The 22,761-nt window shown below is 39.1% G+C and overlaps 1 protein-coding gene and 1 long non-coding RNA gene across 3 annotated transcripts in view; one reads left to right on the plus strand and one right to left on the minus strand.

Annotated features, from left to right (window-relative positions):
• LOC129653811 (uncharacterized) overlaps positions 1-5,720 on the minus strand; it is a 42,369-nt gene extending 36,649 nt beyond the window's left edge. The window contains exon 1 of the long non-coding RNA XR_008715217.1: positions 5,521-5,720. This is a non-coding gene — a long non-coding RNA (uncharacterized LOC129653811). The remainder of the gene's footprint in view (positions 1-5,520) is intronic.
• Positions 5,721-5,936: 216 nt separating this feature from the next.
• On the plus strand, positions 5,937-20,105 carry HIGD1C (HIG1 hypoxia inducible domain family member 1C). 2 transcript variants are annotated; one of them, XM_055583482.1, is made up of 4 exons: positions 5,937-6,346; positions 7,064-7,172; positions 12,280-12,414; positions 19,411-20,105. In XM_055583482.1, the coding sequence occupies exons 2-4, from the start codon at positions 7,079-7,081 to the stop codon at positions 19,473-19,475; spliced, it is 294 nt and encodes a 97-aa protein (XP_055439457.1). In that variant the 5' UTR covers positions 5,937-6,346; positions 7,064-7,078; the 3' UTR covers positions 19,476-20,105. The 2 variants fall into 2 exon arrangements, with proteins under 2 accessions (XP_055439457.1, XP_055439451.1); XM_055583476.1 differs by lacking the exon at positions 5,937-6,346 and adding an exon at positions 6,437-6,581.
• Positions 20,106-22,761: the final 2,656 nt, after the last annotated feature.

Genomic DNA, 22,761 nt, shown 5'->3' on the forward strand with positions numbered 1-22,761 from the left:
TCCCTTCTCCAGTGGACCACATTCTGTCAGACCTCTCCACCATGACCCACCCATCTTGGGTGGCCCCACACAGCATGGCTTAGTTTCACTGAGTTAGACAAGGCTGTGGTCCGTGTGATCAGACTGACTAGTTTTCTGTGATTATGGTTTCAGTGTGTCTGCCCTCTGATGCCCTCTGGCAACACCTACCGTCTTACTTGGGTTTCTCTTACCCTGGACGTGGGGTATCTCTTCATGGCTGCTCCAGCAAAGCGCAGCCGCTGCTCCTTACCTTGGACGAGGGGTATCTCATCCAAAAAAGATGTCCTTTTCATTATAAGGGACTGGAATGCAAAAGTAGGAAGTCAAGAAACACCTGGAGTAACAGGCAAATTTGGCCTTGAATACAGAATGAAGCAGGGCAAAGGCTAATTGAGTTTTGCCAAAAGAATGCACTGGTCATACCAAACACCCTCTTCCAACAATACAAGAGAAGACTCTACACATGGACATCACCAGATGGTCAACACTGAAATTAGATTGATTATATTCTTTGCAGCCAAAGATGGAGAAGCTCTATACAGTCAGCAAAAACAAGACCGGGAGCTGACTGTGGCTCAGATCATGGACTGCTGCTGCTGCTGCTGCTAAGTCGCTTCAGTCGTGTCTGACTCTATGCGACCCCATAGACGGCAGCCCACCAGGCTCCCCCATCCCTGGGATTCTCCAGACAAGAACACTGGAGTGGGTTGCCATTTCCTTCTCCAATGCGTGAAAGTGAAGTCGCTCAGTCGTGTCCAATTCTTGCGACCCTATGGACGGCAGCCTACTAGGCTCCTCCGTCCATGGGATTTTCCAGGCAAGAGTACTGGAGTGGGGTGCCATTGCCTTCTCCTAGATCATGGACTCCTTATTGCCAAATTCAGACTGAAATTGAAAAAAGTAGGGAAAACCACTAGACCATTCAGGTATGACCTAAATCAAATCCCTTATGATTATACAGTGGAAGTGAGAAATAGATTTAAGGGACTAGATCTGATAGACAGAGTGCCTGATGAACTATGGATGGAGGTTCATGACATTGTACAGGAGACAGGGATCAAGACCATCCCCAAGGAAAAGTAACAAAATGGCTGTCTGGGGAGGTCTTACAAATAGCTGTGAAAAGAAGAGAAGCAAAAAGCAAAGGAGAAAAGGGAAGATATAAGCATCTGAATGCAGAGTTCCAAAGAATAGCAAGAGATAAGAAAGCCTTCCTCAGCAATCAATGCAAAGAAATAGAGGAAAACAACAGAATGGGAAAGACTAGAGATCTCTTTCAGAAAATTAGAGATGCCAAGGGAACATTTCTTGCAAAGATGGGCTCGATAAGGGACAAAAATGGTATGGATCTAACAGAAGCAGAAGATATTAAGAAGAGGTGGCAAAAAAACACAGAAGAACTGTACAAAAAAGAGCTTCACGACCAAGATAATCACGATGGTGTGATCACTCACCTAGAGCCAGCCATCCTGGAATGTGAAGTGAAGTGGGCCTTAGAGAACATCACTATGAACAAAGCTAGTGGAGGTGATGGAATTCCAGTTGAGCTATTTCAAATCCTGAAAGATGATGCTGTGAAAGTGCTGCACTCAATATGCCAGCAAATTTGGAAAACTCAGCAGTGGCCACAGGACTGGAAAAGGTCAGTTTTCATTCCAATCCCAAAGAAAGGAAATGCCAAAGAATGCTCAAACTACCACACAATCGCACTCATCTCACACGCTAGTAAAGTAATGCTCAAAATTCTCCAAGCCAGGCTCTGGTCCCATCACTTCATGGCAAATAGATGGGAAAATAGTGGAAACAGTGTCAGACTTTATTTTTTTGGGCTCCACAATCACTGCAGACGGTGACTGCAGCCATGAAATTAAAAGACGCTTACTCCTTGGAGGGAAAGTTATGACCAACCTAGATAGCATATTCAAAAGCAGAAACATTACTTTGCCAACAAAGGTCCATGTAGTCAAGGCTATGGTTTTTCCAGTGGTCATGTATGGATGTGAGAGTTGGACTATGAAGAAAGCTGAGTGCCGAAGAATTGATGCTTTTGAACTGTGGTGTTGGAGAAGACTCTTGAGAGTCCCTTGGACTGCAAGGAGATCCAACCAGTCCATTCTGAAGGAGATCAGTCCTGGGTGTTCTTTGGTAGGACTGTGCTAACGCTGAAAATCCAATACTTTGGCCACCTACATGCGAAGAGCTGACTCATTGGAAAAGACTCTGATGCTGGTAGGGATTGAGGGCAGGAGGAGAAGGGGATGACAGAGGATGAGATGGCTGGATGGCATCACCGACTCGATGGACATGAGTTTGAGTGAACTCTGGGAGTTGGTGATACACAGAGAGGCCTGGCATACTATGATTCATGGGGTTGCAAAGAGTCGAACACGACTGAGTGACTGAACTGAACTCAACTGCTCCTTTTACTCAAACAAGGTTTAGCCCCTCTCTGTTCCTGCCATGACTGTTATTTTATGGTGTCCTCAGGAGACAAAGCCTGGCTATTTACCCTGTTTCAGTTGTTACTTCCATGTGGAAGAGCAAACAGGAGGCTGGTTGTAAGTATCTAACCTACAGCTCACCTTTTTCTTGCACCAAGAAATGTAAACAAGAGTATAGCTGAAATTGCCTAGCCTGGCTATCTCCTGCCTCAATGTTGACAAAAATGATTCTTCCAATCCAAGAACATGGTATTTCTTTCCAACTGTTTGTGTCATCTTTGATTTCTTTCATCAGCACCTTACAGTTTTCTGAGTACTGGTGTGGCACCGGCACAAAAGAAGAAATACAGATCAAAGGAACTGAACTGAAAATCCAGCAATAAATCTACACACCTGTGGTCAATCAATCATTGACAAAAGAAGCAAGAATATACATGGGGAAAAGACAGTTTCCTCAATAAGTGATGCCAAGAAAACTGGACAGCTACATGTAAAAGAATGACATTAGAACACTCTCTAGCACTAGACACAAAAATATACTAAAAATGGACTAAAGACCTAAAATTCTTCAAGGAAAACATAGGCAGCACTCTGACATAAATTATAGCAATATCTTTTTTGATCCACCTTCTAGAGTAATGAAAATAAAATAAGCAAACAGGACCTAATTGAACTTAAAAGCTTTTGCACAGTAAAAGAAAACAGAAACAAAACCAACAGAATGTGAGAAAATATTTGCAAACAAAGTGACCAACAAGGTATTAATCACCAAAATATACAAACAGTTCATGCAGCTTGATACCAAAATAACAACCCACTCAAAAAATGAGCAAAAGATCCAGACATACTTCTCCAAAAAAGACAGATGGCCCAAAAGTACATGTAAAGATGCTCAACATCACTAATCATTAGAAAAATGCAATGCCGAATCACCTCACACCAGTCACAATGGCCATCATCAAATAATCTAAAAACAAACAAACAAAAATGCTGAAGAGGGTGTGGAGAAAGGGGAACCCTCCTACACGATTGGTCGGAATTTAAAGTGGTACAATCATTATGGAGAACAATATGGAGGTTCCTTAAAAAACTAAATATCAATCTACCATATGATCCAGCAGTCTCAGTCCTTGGTATATGTTCACAAAAAAACATAATTCAAAAAAATACATGCATCCCAATGTTCACAGCAGCACAATTTACAATAGCCAAGACATAGAAGCAACCAAAATGTCCATCAGCAGATGAACAGATAAAGAAAATATGGTACGTGTATACAATGGAATATTACTTGGCCATAAAAAAGAATGAAATAATGCCATTTGCAGCAAAATGGATGGACCCAGAGATTATTATACTAAGTGAAGTGAGTCAGAGAAAGACAAACATCACATGATATTACTTATATGTGGAATCTAATTTTAAAAACAACACAAGGAACTTATTTACAAATAGTAACAGGCTCACAAATCTTGAAATCAAACTTACTGTTACCAAAGGGAAAACGCGGGAGTAAGTGATAAATTAGGAGATTGGGATTAACATATACACACTACTATATACAAAATAGGTAACTAACAAAGACCTATATAGCACAGAGAACTCTACTCAATATTTTGTTAACAACTTACATGGGAAAAGAACCTAAAAAAAGGATGGATATATATTTATGGAGAGAGAGAACTGATTCACTTTGCTATACACTTGAAACTAACACAATATTGTAAATCAACTATACTCCAATAAAAAAATTTTAATGAATAAAATGCAAGGGTCTCATGATCTGGCCCCACTGGTGGTATAGCTCCATCCTCTACAAGCCACTCCCACCCAATTCTACACCTTGAACCACTTTTGCTGTTTGCCTCTGTGCCTTTCCCACAAGTTGTACCCTCTGCCTGCAACATCCCTACCATCTCTTCACCTAAAATCTATAAGTTTTCTTTAAAAAAAAATCCCATAAGCCACTTTCTCTAAAAGAATTCTTTAACTCTGCAGTTTGAATTTTAAGATCCTTTAGTCCATACCTCTTCCTCCCATCATCTCAACAGGTTCTCACGTGACTCTGCTTTACTCATCCATCTCCCCAACTTGATTTTAAGCTTCTTGATGACAGGGCATTTGTCTTAAGACATCTTTCTGTCTGCAGCACTCAATTAACCTTTGTTAAACAGTTGACCCCAGCCATTTTCTTCCTCTGCTGCTCTCAGGAGAAAGTACAAAATCTGAGTTAGACTTTCATTGTTGCTAAGAAATCTCATAATTTGCCCTCAGTTGCCACAAAAGACAAACTTTCACCACACTCATTTCCACAATGTTCCTCTCAGCAGATAGCTTCACTATTCATTTCACAGAAGGGGGAAAAAAAAGTCACTGAGTAAGATCAGAAATTTAAGAATCTGCAACTACTAAAGCCCACTGAGCTCGAGAGTTTGTGAGACAAAACTAGAGGGTCCATGGATTACAATGAAGATCCTGTGTGCCGCAGCTAAGACCCAACACAGCCAAAGAAACAAATGAATATTTAAAAAAAAAAAACCTATCAGTTCTGTTTCTCTAAAGAATCTTGAGTAATACACCAACTAAGGAAATGTTCCAGATTAAAGGAGTCTAAAAGACACTTGACAACCAAATGTAACATGTATTGGAGTGGACTGGATCCTTGACAAGAAAAAAAAAAAATTTTTTTTTTTTTTTGGGCTGTTAAGGATTATTGGGACCATTAGTGAAATGTGAATAAACTCTTGAGATTATCATATTATAGCACTGTTAATTTCCTGATTTTGCTCTTTGTATGATGGTTATATAAGAAAATGCCCCAAGTGCACACAAAGTATATAGGGGTACAGGCCTATTCATGTGCAACTTTCTCTCAGGCGGCTCATAGGAAGGAAGAAACCATATCCAGAGGAAAATGATAAAGCAAATGCGACTAAATGTTAACAAAGGGGGATCTAAGTTATCAGATATACAGTTTCTTGTACTATTCTGGGAACTTTTCTGTAAATCTAAAATAATTAAAAACTTCAAACTTCTAAGGTAAAAGCGCGAACGCTACCTGGTCCTCTGTCCTTAACCTGAGGCGTTCGTGGCTGCAGTCGGGAGACCGGAGTCAGAATTTCTCTGAGGCCTTAAGGCTGCACCCTCACAGAAGCAGCGAAGACAGCGTCCACCACCACCTGCAGGGGACGGCAGTAGCTTTGCACCGCGCAGGCGCAGCTCACTCACACCGTCTGTCTCCCACCCCCGGGCCTTCGGATTGGCCGAGGGCACAGTGATGTCACATCCTTCCTGGCAGGGCGAGCGTGCAGCTCCCAGCTCCACGTGGAGCTCAGGTGTGAGGGCTTGGCGGTCAGATGAGGTCCCAACAGGCTTGCGGCTCCTCAGCCTCAGATCTCCGCCACCGTGGGCGGCCATCTGAAAAGCGCACTAAAAGACCACAAGAATCTTGGCCTCATAAAGCTAACCCCACTCCCACCTACAAACCCACTGTTGTAACCCTGCCCCCACTTCCCATTCAATTTCTGAACTAGGAGTTGGGTAACGGGGACTCAACCACAGAGCAAATTGGGAGCGCCCTTTTGAAGGCAGAAGGAAAGGCCTTTTCTTGAAAAGCTTAATGTTTCCTTGAGTGTTATCTTCGAAACCCTAATGTTTGTGGTCCAGGTCCTGCTACTAGTAAGTTTCCAGCTGGGGCTTATGAAACCTTGGCCAATACCAGCCGGCCACTCCCCCTTGCTGGGCGAGGGTACTGGCTTTCCCATTATCAATTAGTTAGAAATTGCACCTGAACGTGTCCCGTCTTTGCAAAGCCTGTTCTGATCCACGGCTTCCTGCTAAGCGAACACCAGAAGACAGGCTGCAGGTGGTGGAGTACGCTAAAGGTATTGTGCTTCTGCCATTTACCAGATTACATTTTCTGATGAAAGCTGGTTGATATCAAAAAATGAAGCCATCGTATTTCAGATTTGAGGGTTAAAAATAGAGGGTTGCATGGATAACAAACAGATACTTCCAGATCATGTTGATTGTGATTATAGTTGCTCTTGCTAGCTTCCTCATTCATCCTATGCAGACAAGGAAGATTATTTCCATTGACTAGGGTACACCTGGTACATGGTAGGTGCTTGGTAAAAATCTCAATGACTTTATAGTACCCTACACATTCTGCAGAACTGGAGTGGTCATTCTCCCAGCAACTGTAAATCTGGAGTTATTTTTGCCTATATTGGCTTTGCCATCATTCTTTAAAACTGTATTTTGTAATAGAAACTCTGCTCTTACTCTTTGTGGAAGTTCTGAGATTCCCAATGATTACAAATGCCGAGCAGTGAAAGGGACTGAGTAACATTCCTATGATCTATGTTTTTACTCTATATTCATGGAATCTGATTATTATTTACCACTCTGTATATTTCTTTTTCCTCCACCCCTAAACAAAATGAAAGGATTCCACAATGCAGAGGGTGAAGGAAAGATAACTTTATTTCAGTTGAGCAGACAGTCATGTCAAGCAAATGAAGAACACATAATCAAGAGTATATTGGAAGAGGGAAACAGATTCTTTCTGATCATTCATAGCAACCACATTTATCCCCTAGTTATTAGAGAGAAAAATGTCTTCAGATAACCAGTGGTCAGCAGATGAAGACGAAGGCCAGTTATCCCGACTGATCAGAAAATCTAGAGACTCCCCGTTTGTCCCTGTAGGTAAGTACAAGCCTTGACTGGATACTGTAAAACTGTAATAACACAATAATACCTCGACCAGTATCTTTGAGTATTGAAATATTTTATATAATTGAATACTTTCAGATAATTGAAGCTAACCCCTTCTATGCATGTATGAGTTAAACTTTCAGCATGGTTCCTAGTATATGACAAATACTCAGTAAATGTTAGCTATTATTATTATGAAGCATCAAATTTTTATTCCATTTAATTCATTTTCATTCACAGTCTATTTAAAAGTACTCATTGCCAGGTACTTCCCTTGTGGTCCAGTGGTTAAGATTCTGCATGTCTAGTGCAAGGGGGTTGGATTCAATCCCTAATTGGGGAACTAAGATCCCACATGCCTCTTGGCACAGCCAATAAATAAATATAAAATATAAAATTACAGTTTTATATACAAAATTTTTTAAAAAACTTCCCAACCAGTCTAAATAGAATTGATTGAATAGACTGTAACTTTTCTATAATGATTTAGAATCAGTAGCAGCCAATTCAGTTTATTAGACTGAGTCTGTTAGGAACTATTGAGATGTATACAGAGACTCTGTATACAGAGTTATGACTTTTTGACTTTGAGATGATGAGAAAGCAATGTGCATTCAGGTAGAAATCATATTTTGAATGTTGGTCTTTTCCTGGGCTAACGATATGTGATACAATACTCTTATGGTGGTGCTGGACAGCAGCAGCTCCCAGTCAGCCTCACCATTATGAAGGTAAACACCCAATACCTTCACAACCACTCTGTACCCAACATCCTGTTTTTCACTTTCAGTACAATATTCAATAAGTTACGTGAGATATTCAACACTGTATTATAAAATAGGCTTTGCATTCAATGATTTTGCCTAACTACAGGCTAATGTAGGTACTCTGAGCACGTTTAAAGTAGGCTAGGCTGAGTTACGATGTTCAATAGGTGAGGGTGTATTAAATGAATTTTTGACTTACAGTATTTTCAGCTTATGATGGGTTTATCAAGATGTAATCCCATCACAAGGTAAGGAAGATCTACATACCTCTTTAAGTTCTTGTGTCCAACGTTTATAGATTTTTCTCTTTCTTCCATTACTGTTGGGTACCATCAGAAACTTCTGCTTCTAATATTCTGTGTTGCCAGAAGCTAGATACCCAAGCTCAAAAGAACTGTGAGTCAATTCAGAGTTAAGAAGCTCTGAATGAAAGTCTGGGCCTACCTATATACTTGAGAGCATGAACTTTGGTGTTCATTCTCTGAGGCTTGTTGTTGGCTTCCTGATGTGTTCCAGATGCTAAGATTGATGGTTAAATAAACGCTTGATGCAAGAAGTATCAATATTATTATAATTGTATCTGGAGTCTTGGCCTCTTTATCCTTTCCCAACACATATTTAATGTGTTTACATTTTTATCAAATACTATATATATGTGGAATTAAAAAAAAAAAAATCTAAGCACCAGTATTTTGTTTCAAAAGCTAAGCTTTCTCTTCCTTCTCTTTTGGATACTTTAGCTGCCCTAAGCATTATTAGTGTATACTTCAGCCATCCCTCTCTCCTAGTGTTTAGTCTGGAAACTATTTTTTAAAAAGTATTTAAATCATACATATATACAGGTAACTATACTCAATATAATGTGATTAACTATAAATGGAAAAGAATATGAATAAGAAAATATATATGTAAAACAGAATCACTTTGTTGTACAGCAGAAATTAACACAAGGTTGTAAATCAATTATACTTCAATAAAATTTAAATATATATGTATATAAATCATACAAACATAAGTTTGTGATTAATTCCACAAAAGCTTCTAGATAGGTATAAGTCATATGTTTCCATTAAATGTCACTACAAATCTAGCAACTTTATGTGTCATTATTCACGTATCAAAAATAATCAAAATTTTACTTTAAAGTAGTATTCTGTGTTTAAAAGTTTCACTTAATTTGATTAAGGCTTGTAATAGCACAAGAAATGGAGGCAAATAATTTTATAGTGATTATTTCATCATCTTTAGCATTTTTTTTCATCTTTAGCATTTATAACTAGAAAAAAAATTCAAGAACTCAGTGTCACTTGAACAGATCACTATAATGAACAGATTAATCACTGTGTCTGTTGCAAATTAAATTGTTTTTCCAGAGACATTTAGGGTGATTAAAGTAGAAAGATGAAAGTGTTTCCAGCTAAACTCAATTATATACAAACTACAGAGATTCTGTATGGAAAACAGTAAAGGTTCTGACTTTAATCTCTAAAAGAAGCAAAACAAATTTCAGTAAGAACAGAGTCTTGATAAGGGAAGAGAGCCAAGTTTTTGCTAGAAAACTAAATGATAAAATTTGTATATATATTATTAGTTTGTTTTACTCGTTTTATTAAGAATATCTACTAAGTATTTTCTTCCGCAGGATGGAGTATTCTATGCAGATAATTTATAGAACATTTTAATTTCTTATCTTGACTTCTGTCGTTATAATTGATTTATATTGTTTAAAATCTTATGATCACTGCTAAGGTCTAAATAATGACACCTCAAAACATTACATGTATTTAAACTCTGTGTCAATAGATTATTTATTTTTGCTTCTTTTACTTAATATTTCATAGTAGTATATTATACTATAATGTAAGTATAATTATATTTACAATTTTTTTTACAGCTCTGATAGTTTTTCCTCTGTTTGGGCCATTTGGGTTGTTTTGTTTTTCCTCATACATAGTGTAGCCATAAACATCTTTGTGTCAACTTCTTGACTTTTCTTTTGCTTACTTCCTTGGAGTATTTTCCCCAAAGTAGAATTTTCAGGGCATGAAGCATGTTCAGTTTTTTTTTAATTTTATTTTTAATTGGAGGGTAATTACTTTACAATATTGTGATGGTTTCTGTCATATATCAACATGAATCAGTCATAGGTATACATATGTCCCTTCCCTCTTAAACTTCTCACATGTTAGTTTAATATCAATTATTATATCTTTTCAGATTTCTTTCCAGAATGATTTGGCTAAATCTTTACAGAGCTTTCAGCATTGTACCTGTTTCTCAGTGTACCTGCCATCACTGTTTTACTGTAATTTGTTTTTTGCTGTTTTTGTTTGTAATTTTTATTTCAATTTCACTTATTGCTAATTAGCATACAAAATTTTCATATAAATGTGATTATTTACTCTGATTCTTAGAATAAATATATCCTCACCCACCCATAGAGACAAACACACGCCAACATAGTTGGTCAAAACTTGCTATTCTAGTTAAGCACCAATTGCATTTCCATATACTAACAACAAACACATGGAAGCCAAAATTAAAGACATGAGACCATTTACAGTCACTCTAAAGAAAATGAAATGATTAGGGTTTTCCTGCTGGCTCAGACAGTAAAGAATCTGCCTGTAGTGCGGGAGACATGGGTTCAATCCCTGAGTCAGGAAGATTCCCTAGAGAAGAGAATAGCTACCCACTTCAGTACTCTTGCCTGGAAAATTCCATGGACAGGGGACAGGGGAGCCTGGCAGGCTACAGTCCATGGTGTTGCAAAGAGTCAGACATGACTGAGCAACTAACACTTTCACTTTCAAGCTTCAGAAAACATATAAAATCTGTATGGTGAAAAATACAAAATGCTAATGAAAGAAATCAAAGAAGACCTAAATGAATATAGAGACTGTTGTGTTCATGCATTGTATGACTCAATAAAGATGTCAGTTTTCCCCAAACTCATCTATGGGTTTAGTGTAATTCCTATCAAAATACCAGCAATGGGGTTTTTTTGTAGATATAAACAAACTTATTCTAAAATTCATATAAAGGCAAAAGTTCTAGAATGACTAAAACAACCTCTTTTTAAATTTATTTATTTTTTATTGAAGGATAATTGCTTTGCTGTATGGGTCAGGAAATTCAAACAGGGGCTCTGTATTAACCTAGAGGGGTGGGATGGGGAGGGAGATGGGGAGCTTCAAGAGGGGGTACATGTATACCTATGGCTGATTCATGTTGAGATTTGACATAAAGCAACCTTTTTTGAGAAAAAGTGGGAGGAATCATCTTTACCTGATGTTAAGGGTTACTATAGAGATATAGTAGTCAAGACAATGTGGTATTGATTAAAGTAGATGCATAAATCAGTAGAAGAGAGATCCCCCCCCCCAAATAGAGCCACGCTTTTACCATGCAGAAGTTTCCTTTATTCTATCATCAAAATACAGCATTTTTGTCCTCACTTTAAATCTACCTTACCCCTTTTTTAGATGTCATAAATATTCTGTTCTATTTTCTTCTAGATTTTCTTAATAAATTTGTTTTGTTTTCATACTTAACTCTAACCCATCCCGAGTTTTTTGGAGGGTCTGGTGTGAGATGTAAATTCAAGCTAGTTCAGATAGTCATCCCCTTATTTGTTATATGGTTATTTTGATTTGTCATGGATTAACTTCTCACACTGTTTCAAATCACTTACTAGAATTTTCCCTATTCAGTTGATTGCTATTCAGTTTTCTGTTTTAGAGTCAACTGCATACAATCTTGGTTATCACAGCAGTATATTCAGTTCTTGACATATGTAAGGAATACAAAAATATTTGTATGGGCTTCTGGAATTTTTTAGAATCACAGTTCTTCCCAGATTCACAGGCTTCTCATGCAAATATTCACACCTTTTTACCCCTTATTAAAACTCAACAGGTCATTTTCACTTAAGATATTAAAGTTTCTTTCACTTCAATAGATTTACTGCTTATTTAATATTAATAAAAATAGAGAGGACTAAAGCCAAACACCCAAAAGCTATGAATGCTAAGATTTTGGTTAGTTCACTCACTGGTTAAACAGCTTGCCCCAAATAAAAGTCTTACTGCTTACAAATTTGAAACCATGCCTCAGGAAAATTACTAGACAAGTTTCTATACTATATAATTCAATTTTTTCTGAAAGAGTCATAACTGCAGATACTGAATCCATTAATGAAGTATTTTTTTGGTGTTTTGCTTGCTTATCTTCCACGTACTGATCCCTTGGGCAGCCCTTTATTCAAATCTCTAAGTTCTTGGGAAATTTTAGCCTGCTATTTATATAATCTCTACTTTTTTAATTTACAGGGATAGCAGGCTTTGTGACTGTGGTGTCCTATGGTCTTTACAAGTTAAAATACAGAAGAGATCAGAAAATGTCCATTCATCTTATTCACATGAGAGTTGCTGCCCAAGGATTTGTTGTAGGAGCTGTGACTCTAGGTAACCTACTTAATTTGTATATGATTTAACCATCTTTGAGAGTATTTTCATTATTCATTCATTCAGATTAGAGAGTATTTTTATTTATTCATTCATTTATATTCATTCATGAATATTGGATCAAGATGATTAATGGAGGAGGATTGGAAAGAAAGGCAGCGATCTTCACTTGGTTGAGGTTGCTGCCCAGTTATAGGCTTAATGTCATGGTATTTTAAGCACTTAAAAAACCTCAGTAGGCAAAGGTACAAAATTCCAGTTATAAAATGCATAAGTCATGGGGATATAATGTATAGCATGGTGACTATAGTTAATAATGCTGTATTGCCTATTTGAAGGTTGCTAAGAGAGTAGATCTTGAAAGTTCTCATCAAAAGGAAAAATTCTGTAACTATATCTGGTGATAAATATTAACTAGGCTTATTGTGATGATCATTTCACAATACATACAAATACAGAATCATTATGTTGTGTACCATAATGTTGTATGTGAAATATACTTCAATTTTTAAAAGGAAAAACCCAGGAAATAATTAAGTTATAGTTTGTATTATCCTCTGTGATAAAAGGACGAGTGAATAGTTTATACCCTATGTAACTCAGCTATTCAGCTTGAGCAATAGGCAATTTTTTTTATTAGTCTGTAAATTAAGTGACATTTACACAGTAAAATCCAAAGAATGGTGTAAAATTATCTGGTTTATTCAGGCTATATCAACAGCTAAATCAGATAGTTCAGATAGACAAAGAATTTACTTTGGGACCTAAATTATCTAGGTTTTTTTGTCTACATTAATAAGAACAAGTCATAATGTTCTTAGCTCCCCTTCATACTGTGTAAAGTAGATTCTGCCTGAGTAGGTCTAGGATTATGAGATGATGAGTGTGGGACTTGCCTAGAGGGAGTTATATGGTAATTATCTTCTTACTATGAGCTGTTATATGTGATACTTGAACAAAATACAACAGGAAATGTTACTACACAGTAATGTGTTCTCATTTTCATCATTCAGCAAACACTGAGCATGTGCTATGTGCAAGGCACTTGCTAGTCTAGGGATATAAAAAGTAACTCCCTACCCTCCAGCAGTTTAGTCTCCTTAGGGAGAGAGACCAAGAGCTGCTGCTGCTGCTAAGTCACTTCAGTCGTGTCCAACTCTGTGCGACCCTATAGATGGCAGCCCACCAGGCTCCCCCATCCCTGGGATTCTCCAGGCAAGAACACTGGAGTGGGTTGTCATTTCCTTCTCCAATGCATGAAAATGAAGAGTGAAAGTGAAGTCGCTCAGTTGTGTCCGACTCTTAGCGACCCCATGGACTGCAGCCTACCAGGCTCCTCCGTCCATGGGATTTTCCAGGCAAGAGTACTGGAGTGGGGTGCCATTGCCTTCTCTGAGACCAAGAGCAGGAGAAGACAATATAAAGTCAAATGTACGACAACAAAATAACACAGGTTGCCATGGAAGCACAAGCACAAAGGAGGGGCATCTAGAGCTGAGAATCCAGGGGAGACCTCTCTAAGGATGCAAACCATGTGGTGAGCCAAGAATGTAGAGGAAATAACTAAGCAGAGAAGGAAGTTGGGGCTCTAGGCAGAGGAAAAAGTCACAAAAGCATGGCATGTTAGTGGAGCTCTACATAGCTTGGTATGGTAGGAGATAAATCTGTGTTTGTTGAGACTGTAGAACTACTAGTAGTAACATAAAGTAAGAGAATTGTTATAGGTATTTGGATTTATGTAATTGTAAGGCTCTTGCTTATGTATCAGGAACTGGGACCTGAAGTGGTCAGAGCAAGCAGTTATTAAGAAATGGTAGATGAAAAATGAGAAAAGCAAGGAAAATCTAGAACCTACAAGGATGACCTAGAACACACAGGATATTCTGGAATCCTTGTGGAGTTCTCATCATTTCTAAGCCTTCAAAGTAAATGCTGGGGGTGACATAGAAAAAGCTGATGCCCCTCATCCTGGAACTAAACACAGACCTGGCCAAGGAGTCAGAGAAAGTGAAAGAGGAAAGTCAGCAGGAGGCATGGTAGCTGCACTCCTGATTGCTGCCCCATGCCAACGAAGTGGTCCAGCAGATAAGCAAAAACATGCTGCGGCAGTGCCTTGTCGGGTTAAGAGAACTTGGCTGTTGCTTTACCTCTGCCTTCTAGGCGCATGCTAAATATCTCCTGTGCAGTTTTTCAGGGGATGAAAGTGTCGACTTAAAAAAATGCACAATGTGACAGTTGCGAGTTGAGGTTTATTTGGGGCAAAATGAAGATTTCAGCCTGGGAGGCAGCACCTCAGATAGCTCTGAGAAACTGCTCCAAAGAGGCAGGGGTGGGGTGGATTTTGGTGAAGGGGGAATACATGGAGTCAAGCACATATTTTCCAGAAGGTTTCTGCTAGTCTTGTGAAGCTTTCTGGTGGTCACAAAGAATAGTCATCACTATGAAGGATTTTAGTGCTTTTCTAGATAGGATATAAAAGAATTGGGCTCATTAAGTCAGCTCCTGAAAATATCTAACTATCTGAAGACCTGCCTTCCCAGTTTTTCCCTGAGCACAGAGTGCCTCATTTCTGCTTTCTACCCTAAACTCCTTTCGGGGGGTGTTGAAAATCAAGAGCTCAGCAGCAGCAGCACACGATTTAATACTTATCAAGGTAGATGGCAAGTTCCAATTTGTAGTTGACAAAAGGAAAGGAATTCTGGAAAACCTAGTTACATTTTAGCTAAGTTGACACAACACAAATCCATCACCTTCTACTACTTGTCCTCCTGGCATCCATATATACATCTCTTGATACACTTACCTTCAAATAAAAACAAATGGCAAAATCAAACATGCCTTGTATAACCGAAAACATGCTCTCTCCCCAAGAGGATTCAAAGTCCCTTTGGGTGATGTTGATTCATTTTTGAGCTGAGTCATGTTCTCTTTTGATATCCTGTGACTTAAATACTGAGATATAAGTTTAACTACTATTAACACTTTTTATATTAGATGGTAGGTAAATGAAAGTGGCAAACAGAAAAAAAAAAAAAAAAACAAAAAACTGGTGAATATACACAAGTGTATTCATATAAAAATAAGGAACAAATATTCCTAACCAGTCTTTGTTTTTGCAACTGGTCAGGTAAGCATGGCTCAGATTATAACCATGTTTTTCCACTAGGCATTTTTCCATCCTTTGCCTTCCAAAAACACCTTGGCTATTCATAGTTATTTGACTGGGCTGTTAACCCAAACCTTCATTCTTAAATGATGTGGGTCATTAATCATCCTTCCTGTATTGGGTGTAATTTTCCACCTTCTTTAATCACAGAACATGGGAGTACTAAGAAATGCCCCAGAAGGTATACATTCCAGACACCCTTCTCCCTAGCCTAACAATATAGCAGCAATTTCCCCTTGATAGATCAGATCAGTGTAATGGACTGATGTGCTGTCCTGTGGAATAGAGATGATCAAGGTCCTACAGACTAGATTGTGGCATAGGGCTGAAAAGTTCACACAGTCCTGAGACTGAGCTCTGAAAGTATACCACTGGCCCTGCCAGATGAAAGCAAACTGCTTCTGACAGTCTTTTTATACTAAAAGGTGTGCAGAAAAAAGCAATCCATCGGATTAACAGCTGCAAATCAGATAGCAAAAATTATGTTGGTTTGCTATAGCACTGAAACCACACCTGTACGATAGCTGCAATTAGACTGATCACCTGATTAAGTTTTTATAAATCCATTATCATTCTCTAGGATCTCTCTGCCTTCTGGCAAAAGAGGCAAAATGAATAGAGATGTGGTAGAAATCGCCACCCTGGCATCTTTAAGTCGTTGCTGATGACACTAAGCTGTACAGTCCCCCTGGGAATGCAGTATTACTTTGATAATAGATGCATATAGAATGGTTTACACTTAGCTTTCCCTACCATAAGAGCCCTTACTCCACAGGTCAGAAGAACCACTGCTCTACCATGGAAGTATACTAAGGAAGTTCTGGTATTTCAGCTTCATTTAGTGGAGACTACTTTTTCGTCCAAGTTTCAGTCTTTCTCAGACAGATATAGAGGACTGTTTCTCCTGGCAAAGGAGAGTCAGTAAGATATCGGGGCTCAAGGACCCACTTTCACTGAAATCTGACCATATGTCCCCATTTCAGTTTTCAGAGTCCCATTCCTTCCAAAGCAATGCCCTAAAATTTAATATAAGAGGTGTTGTGAGGTTTGGAATTCATTTTGTGTTGTGATTAATCACTCAAAAGATTAGACTCTGTGGATATTTTTCAAAAGTAGCAATCTCATGGCCACAGGAATTGAGTTTCTTTTTGGAAAGTCATAAAGCTTTCAGATCTCTCATGCAAACCTGAGCTAGGAATTAAAAGCTATGAGCCCAGGGACTTCCCTGGAGGTCCAGTGGCTAAGACTCCAAGCTCCCAATGCAGGGACTTGGGTTTGATCCCTGATCAGGGAACTAGATCCCACATGCTGCAACTGAGACTTTGTGTATCTAAATAAAAAAAATAAATTGCATCTTTAAAAAAAAAAGCCATGAGCCCATTGTATAGTTTTCCCAAGAGTTCCAGTACACTTAGAAGTAAACAACTATATTATACTTCTTATTTCCACTAAATGTGCTATGGCAGTATATACTTGATCACCTAAGGCCTTGCTTTCTATAGACACCTGATTAAGGGTATCTGCAAGGTGATAATTTTTTTAATGTTTTGCTAATGTATGCCATGGACTGCCAGCATACTCTTAGCCGCTGGAAGTGGGGAGAAAGGCCATTAATACCTTTAAATCTAATCAGATTAGAGAACCAACGCCAAATAACCCAGAACTAACTCACAGAACCAATCCTCTGGGTTATGTTATGTTATGTTAGGGTTATGTTCCTCTGGGAGCTTCTAATACCAAATTCTGTATCATTCTGTTCAATCAGATAAGCAAAACTACTAGTTGTTTTTGTTGTTTATTTTTTATTTTTTTTTTATGCTTTTATTTATTTATTTATTTTCTGCCGTTTTTGTTGTTTAGTCACTAAGTCTTGTCCAGCTCTTTCATAACCTCATGGACTGTGTAGCCAGGCTCCTCTCTCCATGGGATTTCCCAGGCAAGAATACTGGAGTGGGTTGCCATTTCCTTCGAAAACTACTAGTAGTGATACAGAAAAAGGGATTTATTATAGAGATATGACCTTAAGCAATTTGGGGAGCTGGTCAAACAGTCCATGTTAGGCTGTTGGTTATATTTCTAATCCTGGCACCTGAACAAGGCAGAAGTTGGGAAGGAAAAAGAAACTAGAATCTGCAAGGATGAACTGGAACCCACAAAGACAAGTGGAAACTTGAGTCAGAATCTTGTCGACTCTGACCTAAATGGCATGACCTTTCAGAAAAGCTGGCACCTTCTATTATCCACATCTGGCCCGGGAGCCAGAAAAGCTAATAGAGGAGATTCACAAGGAGCTGAAAGGCCTGTGGGCCTGACTGCTGCCCAACAGTAGCAAAGAGAGCCAGCAGATAAACAACACACACAAACTATAATAGCACCTGGTCCTCTATACCAAGCCTAACAAGTGCAAAAAGTATTTGGCAGGTGCTGCTTCACTTTTCACCTTCAGATCTCAAGTCAAATGTCTCTCATGGCCAAGCTAACTCAGAACTATGCAGAAAAGGAGGCTTCCCTGGTAGCTCAGTTGGTAAAGAATCTGCCTGCAGTGCAGGAGACATGAGTTTGATCCCTGGGTCGGGGAAGATCCCTTGGAGAAGGAAATGGCAAACCACTAGATATTCTTGGACAGAGGATCCTGACGGGCTACAGTCCATGGGATCTCAAGAGTCGGACACGACTTAGCGACTAAACTACCACCACCACCGTGCAGAGAAGGGAATCCTAGAAAACATAGTGACAGCTGAGCTAAATTGATATAAAACAGATCCCCCTGTAGATTTTCATGGTTGCTAGTTGAGGAGTAACAAGATGAAGTAAACCAGTGAAGGGTTTAAACAGGGGAGTAACATAGTCGGGATAACAGTTTAGAAAGATGCCTGCGGGGGGACTTCCCTGGTAGTCCAGTGATTAAGACTCCACACTCCCAGTTCAGGGGGCATGGGTTCTATCCCTGGTGGAAGAATTAAGACCCTGCATGCCTTACTGGGCTTCCCAGGTGGTGCTAGTGGTAAAGAACCTGCCTGCCAATGCAGGAGATGTGTGTTTGAACCCTGGTTCAGGAAGATCCCCTGGAGGAGGGCATGGCAACCCACGCCAGTATTCTTGACAGAGGAGCCCAGTGCGCTACAGTCCATAAGGTCGTAAAGAGTCAGACACAACCAAGATGATTTTGCACCCAAGCACACATGCCACACTGCGCAGCCAAAGCCAAAAACAAAACAAGACAAAAAAGATTTATCAGTATATTGACTGACTATAGTACATTTATTTTGTTTATAAATGCACATTTTGAGGGGCATGCTCAACATATTTGCTTATATACAAGTTTTGGAGACCATCTACATATGGGAGGTAGAAATGTCACATTTAATATAGTCTATATGTGGGTCTCACTCTCAGAAGAGAGATCTACTTGCTTACAAGTGAAACAACAGGTGTGAATGAGGTGAGAAAAGCATTGGGATCAGAACTCCAGGAAGCACCTACATTTAAGAGGTAGCGTGCATGTGTGCTCATCAGCGTCCAACTCTTTGTGACCCCACGGACTGTATAGCCCAGCAGGCTTCTCTGTCCATGGGATTTTCCGGGCGGGAATACTGGGTTGGTTCAAGGGTGTTGCTGTTTCCTACTCTGGGGATCTTCCCAACCCAGGGATCGAAATTGAGTTTTGTTTTGTTTTTTTCCTGGAGCCACTTGTATGATCTAAACCCCAAATTAATAAGATAGAGGGTGTTTGTTTTTAATTGTAGGTTAGTTTTAGAAAAAATACAAGTGAAGAAATGCAGTGTTTGTTTCCCATGAATACTCTATTGATACACGTATTTTGTTTCTAGGTGTTCTCTACTCTATGTACAAGGATTACATTAGACCTCGATTCTTCAATAGGTACAAAAAATGAAGTTACACACAAGAAAAATAAGAAGCCTTCTGAAAAGTACTTATGAAGAATGAATTTTCAATATGTAGCCAATTATACTGCAGAAGTTTCAGCCAGAATTCTCATAGCCTTCAATTGGTTAAGATGTTGACTTCCAAATCAACAATCATAAATAGTCAACTAAAAAATGTATTTGTTGATGTCTTTTAGAACCTAGGACATGACTTTCTGACTTTTAAATTTTTTATTTTTTAGTTAGTGGCAGAAAATAATCTATATTATGCCAAATCAATCTGAAAATTAGAAGTTATATAATAGCTATAGAAAAATTTTCTCCATATTAAATGTGATGCTGTATTCATTGCTTAATTCTCTCCAGACAGGGCGAGGTAATTAAGGCTTTCACCAAGTCCTTTTTAGAATCGGCAAAAATTACATCAGAGGCAAATGAATGGCCACGTTGTTATTTAAATTTGGTTCTGCCCTGAGGGCCCCTGTGGAGCAGCAGGGTTGTGCACTGCAAGGGGGGTGCCAGTGAAATTAAAAAAAAAAAATTTGGTTTACCACTCTACACCTCACTCTCATACAGAAACTTGACTTATTTACCACAAACATAAATGTCTAACATTAAATATTGTGTATTCATCTTTATACTTTTTGAAAGTATTTCTAAGAATACAAAGGTAAATTGCTAAAACAATCCCTTTTCCCTCAAATGGCAGTATTGTGGGAGTGGAAAGATTTAGTCCTTTTGTGCTACTGCTAATCTGGCATGACACTGCAGAAAACACAAGAAACAAAGAAGATAATAAATGTAAAGTATACCTGAGGCCCCAAGCTCCTCTGTAAGCCCTAGGGTTCTAAAAACTAGTTCCATCTTGTTGAAGTCCTAACTGCTATGCCTCAGATTTATTCTGACTCCAGACATGGGAAAGAAAACCAAAGCCGGGGGAAAAAAGTACCCAACTGAGATAAAAACAAGAATGCAAGGTAAAAAAACCAAAAAATACACTAAAATGCATGTAATATGATCTGTGGTGATGATTTCCTCTTCCTGGATATTTTCTGTAGTGGAGAAATACTCTGACTGGAAGGTGAAGTCTAGCGTTTGGGGAAGGGAAAAATGCAGGAATGTTTGAACGTCTATCTGCAGTCTAGACACTAACTCACTGTTCTGTGTATTATATGCACTCTTCTCTACTGGCTCAGGTAATTATTTTTAAAGTTGCCATCTGCACCTACTATGAGGCTCTTCAAGTGCCACCAACAGAAGACATGTTTCAGTCAACACTTTAGAAACAGGCGAGGAAAGAATCCAACTACTCTATTCGCCAGAATAAACATTCCAGCAGTTGGCTCTAATATGTTCCATGAAATCAGGAAAATCTGAGACCTCTGGCATAGAAATGTCATCCTTCATGTTGATTACACAATGAAAAGATACTTCTAATCAGGCTACCAGAAAGATGCCCCTCTCCCAAAACATGCTCAGCATTAAAAAGAGATGAACTGAAGTATTTACTCAGAAACGGGCTCTTCTGACAAACTGATTCGTCTAGAGTTGCTGTCGCTGTATACAGAAACCAAAACACTGAAACCCATTTTTTGTTTCTTTTTCAAGTAAAAGCTGATAAATGGTGTTAACTCAGTTTTACTTTTAAGATCAGAAGGTCTATAACCTCTCTGGCAAGGCTGTTGCTCTTATGAGAAGTTTCAAGGGCCACAAACAAGAAACAGGGCATTTTAAAGAATCACCTTGGTAAAAAATCCCTGTCACTTAGAGGATCGAATTATAAATGAACAAAGGCAATGTCTGGAAGGTGCTCAGTTTTAAAATAAGGCAGTAAGGTTTATGCTGAAGGAGGAAAATGATGCTCAAACATACAAAGGCTGCAGGGTTTGTAAACTCAATGCCTTTGGTGCTGAAAGGAAATGAGAGAAGGCATGGTGTGTATTCCATTAAAAATGGATAGCTGCCATTCACTGTAAGCCAACGACACTTCCATGAAGAGATGTGAGCCTGGTGTTGAAAATCTTCTGACTTTTCAATCAAATCAATATGCAGAAACTTTCAAGTATAGGTATTAAGTGTCTCATTATACAGATTTTATGGAGGCCGCTACGGGTGTCCAGGTTCCTGCAGTGAGCCACTGCCAACCCATGCCACCAGAGGAAGAGTCTCCAACACTAGCAGATGGGGTATTTTTTTTGGTGGGCTCCAGCATCCTCCTGTCGATGGTTGTTCAACAGATAGTTGCAATATTTTGCTCTCACAGGAGGAGATGGGTGCACACATCCTTCTAATCTGCCATCTTGAACCTAGACTGACTTTTAAACCACCAGCTGTTTAATTGTGTTGTCAAGTAAACAGTTTTGACTCCCTTCAAAAAAAAAATTATGAAATAAAAAAAATCCTAGTTAGGTTCAGTTCAGTTCAGTTCAGTTCAGTCGCTCAGTCGTGTCAGACTCTTTGCAACCCATGAATCGCAGCATGCCAGGCCTCCCTGTCCATCACCAACTCCCGGAGTTCACTTAGACTCATGTCCATCGAGTCAGTGATGCCATCCAGCCATCTCATCCTCTGTCGTCCCCTTCTCCTCCTGCCCCAAATCCCTCCCAGCATCAGAGCAGAGTCTTTTCCAATAAGTCAACTCTTCGCATGAGGTGGCCAAAGTACTGGAGTTTCAGCTTTAGCATCATTCCTTCCAAAGAACTCCCAGGGCTGATCTCCTTCAGAATGGACTGGTTGGATCTCCTTGCAGTCCAGGGACTCTCAAGAGTCTTCTCCAACACCACAGTTCAAAAGCATCAATTCTTCGGCGCTCAGCTTTCTTCACAGTCCAACTCTCACATCCATACATGACCACTGGAAAAACCATAGCCTTGACTAGACGGACCTTTGTTGGCAAAGGAATGTCTCTGCTTTTGAATATGCTATCCAGGTTGGTCATAACTTTCCTTCCAAGGAGTAAGCGTCTTTTAATTTCATGGCTGCAGTCACCATCTGCAGTGATTTTGGAGCCCCCAAAAATAAAGTCTGACACTGTTTTCACTGTTTCCCCATCTATTTCCCATGAAGTGATGGGACCAGATGCCATGATCTTTGCTTTTTGAATGTTGAGTTTTAAGCCAACTTTTTCACTCTCCTCTTTCACTTTCATCAGGAGGCTCTTTAGTTCCTCTTCACTTTCTGCCATAAGGGTGGTGTCATCTGCATATCTGAGGTTATTGATATTTCTCCCGGCAATCTTGATTCCAGCTTGTGCTTCTTCCAGCCCAGCATTTCTCATGATGTACTCAGCATATA

This window comes from Bubalus kerabau, chromosome 1, assembly GCF_029407905.1.
Source record: "Bubalus kerabau isolate K-KA32 ecotype Philippines breed swamp buffalo chromosome 1, PCC_UOA_SB_1v2, whole genome shotgun sequence".
NCBI lineage: Eukaryota > Metazoa > Chordata > Mammalia > Artiodactyla > Bovidae > Bubalus > Bubalus kerabau.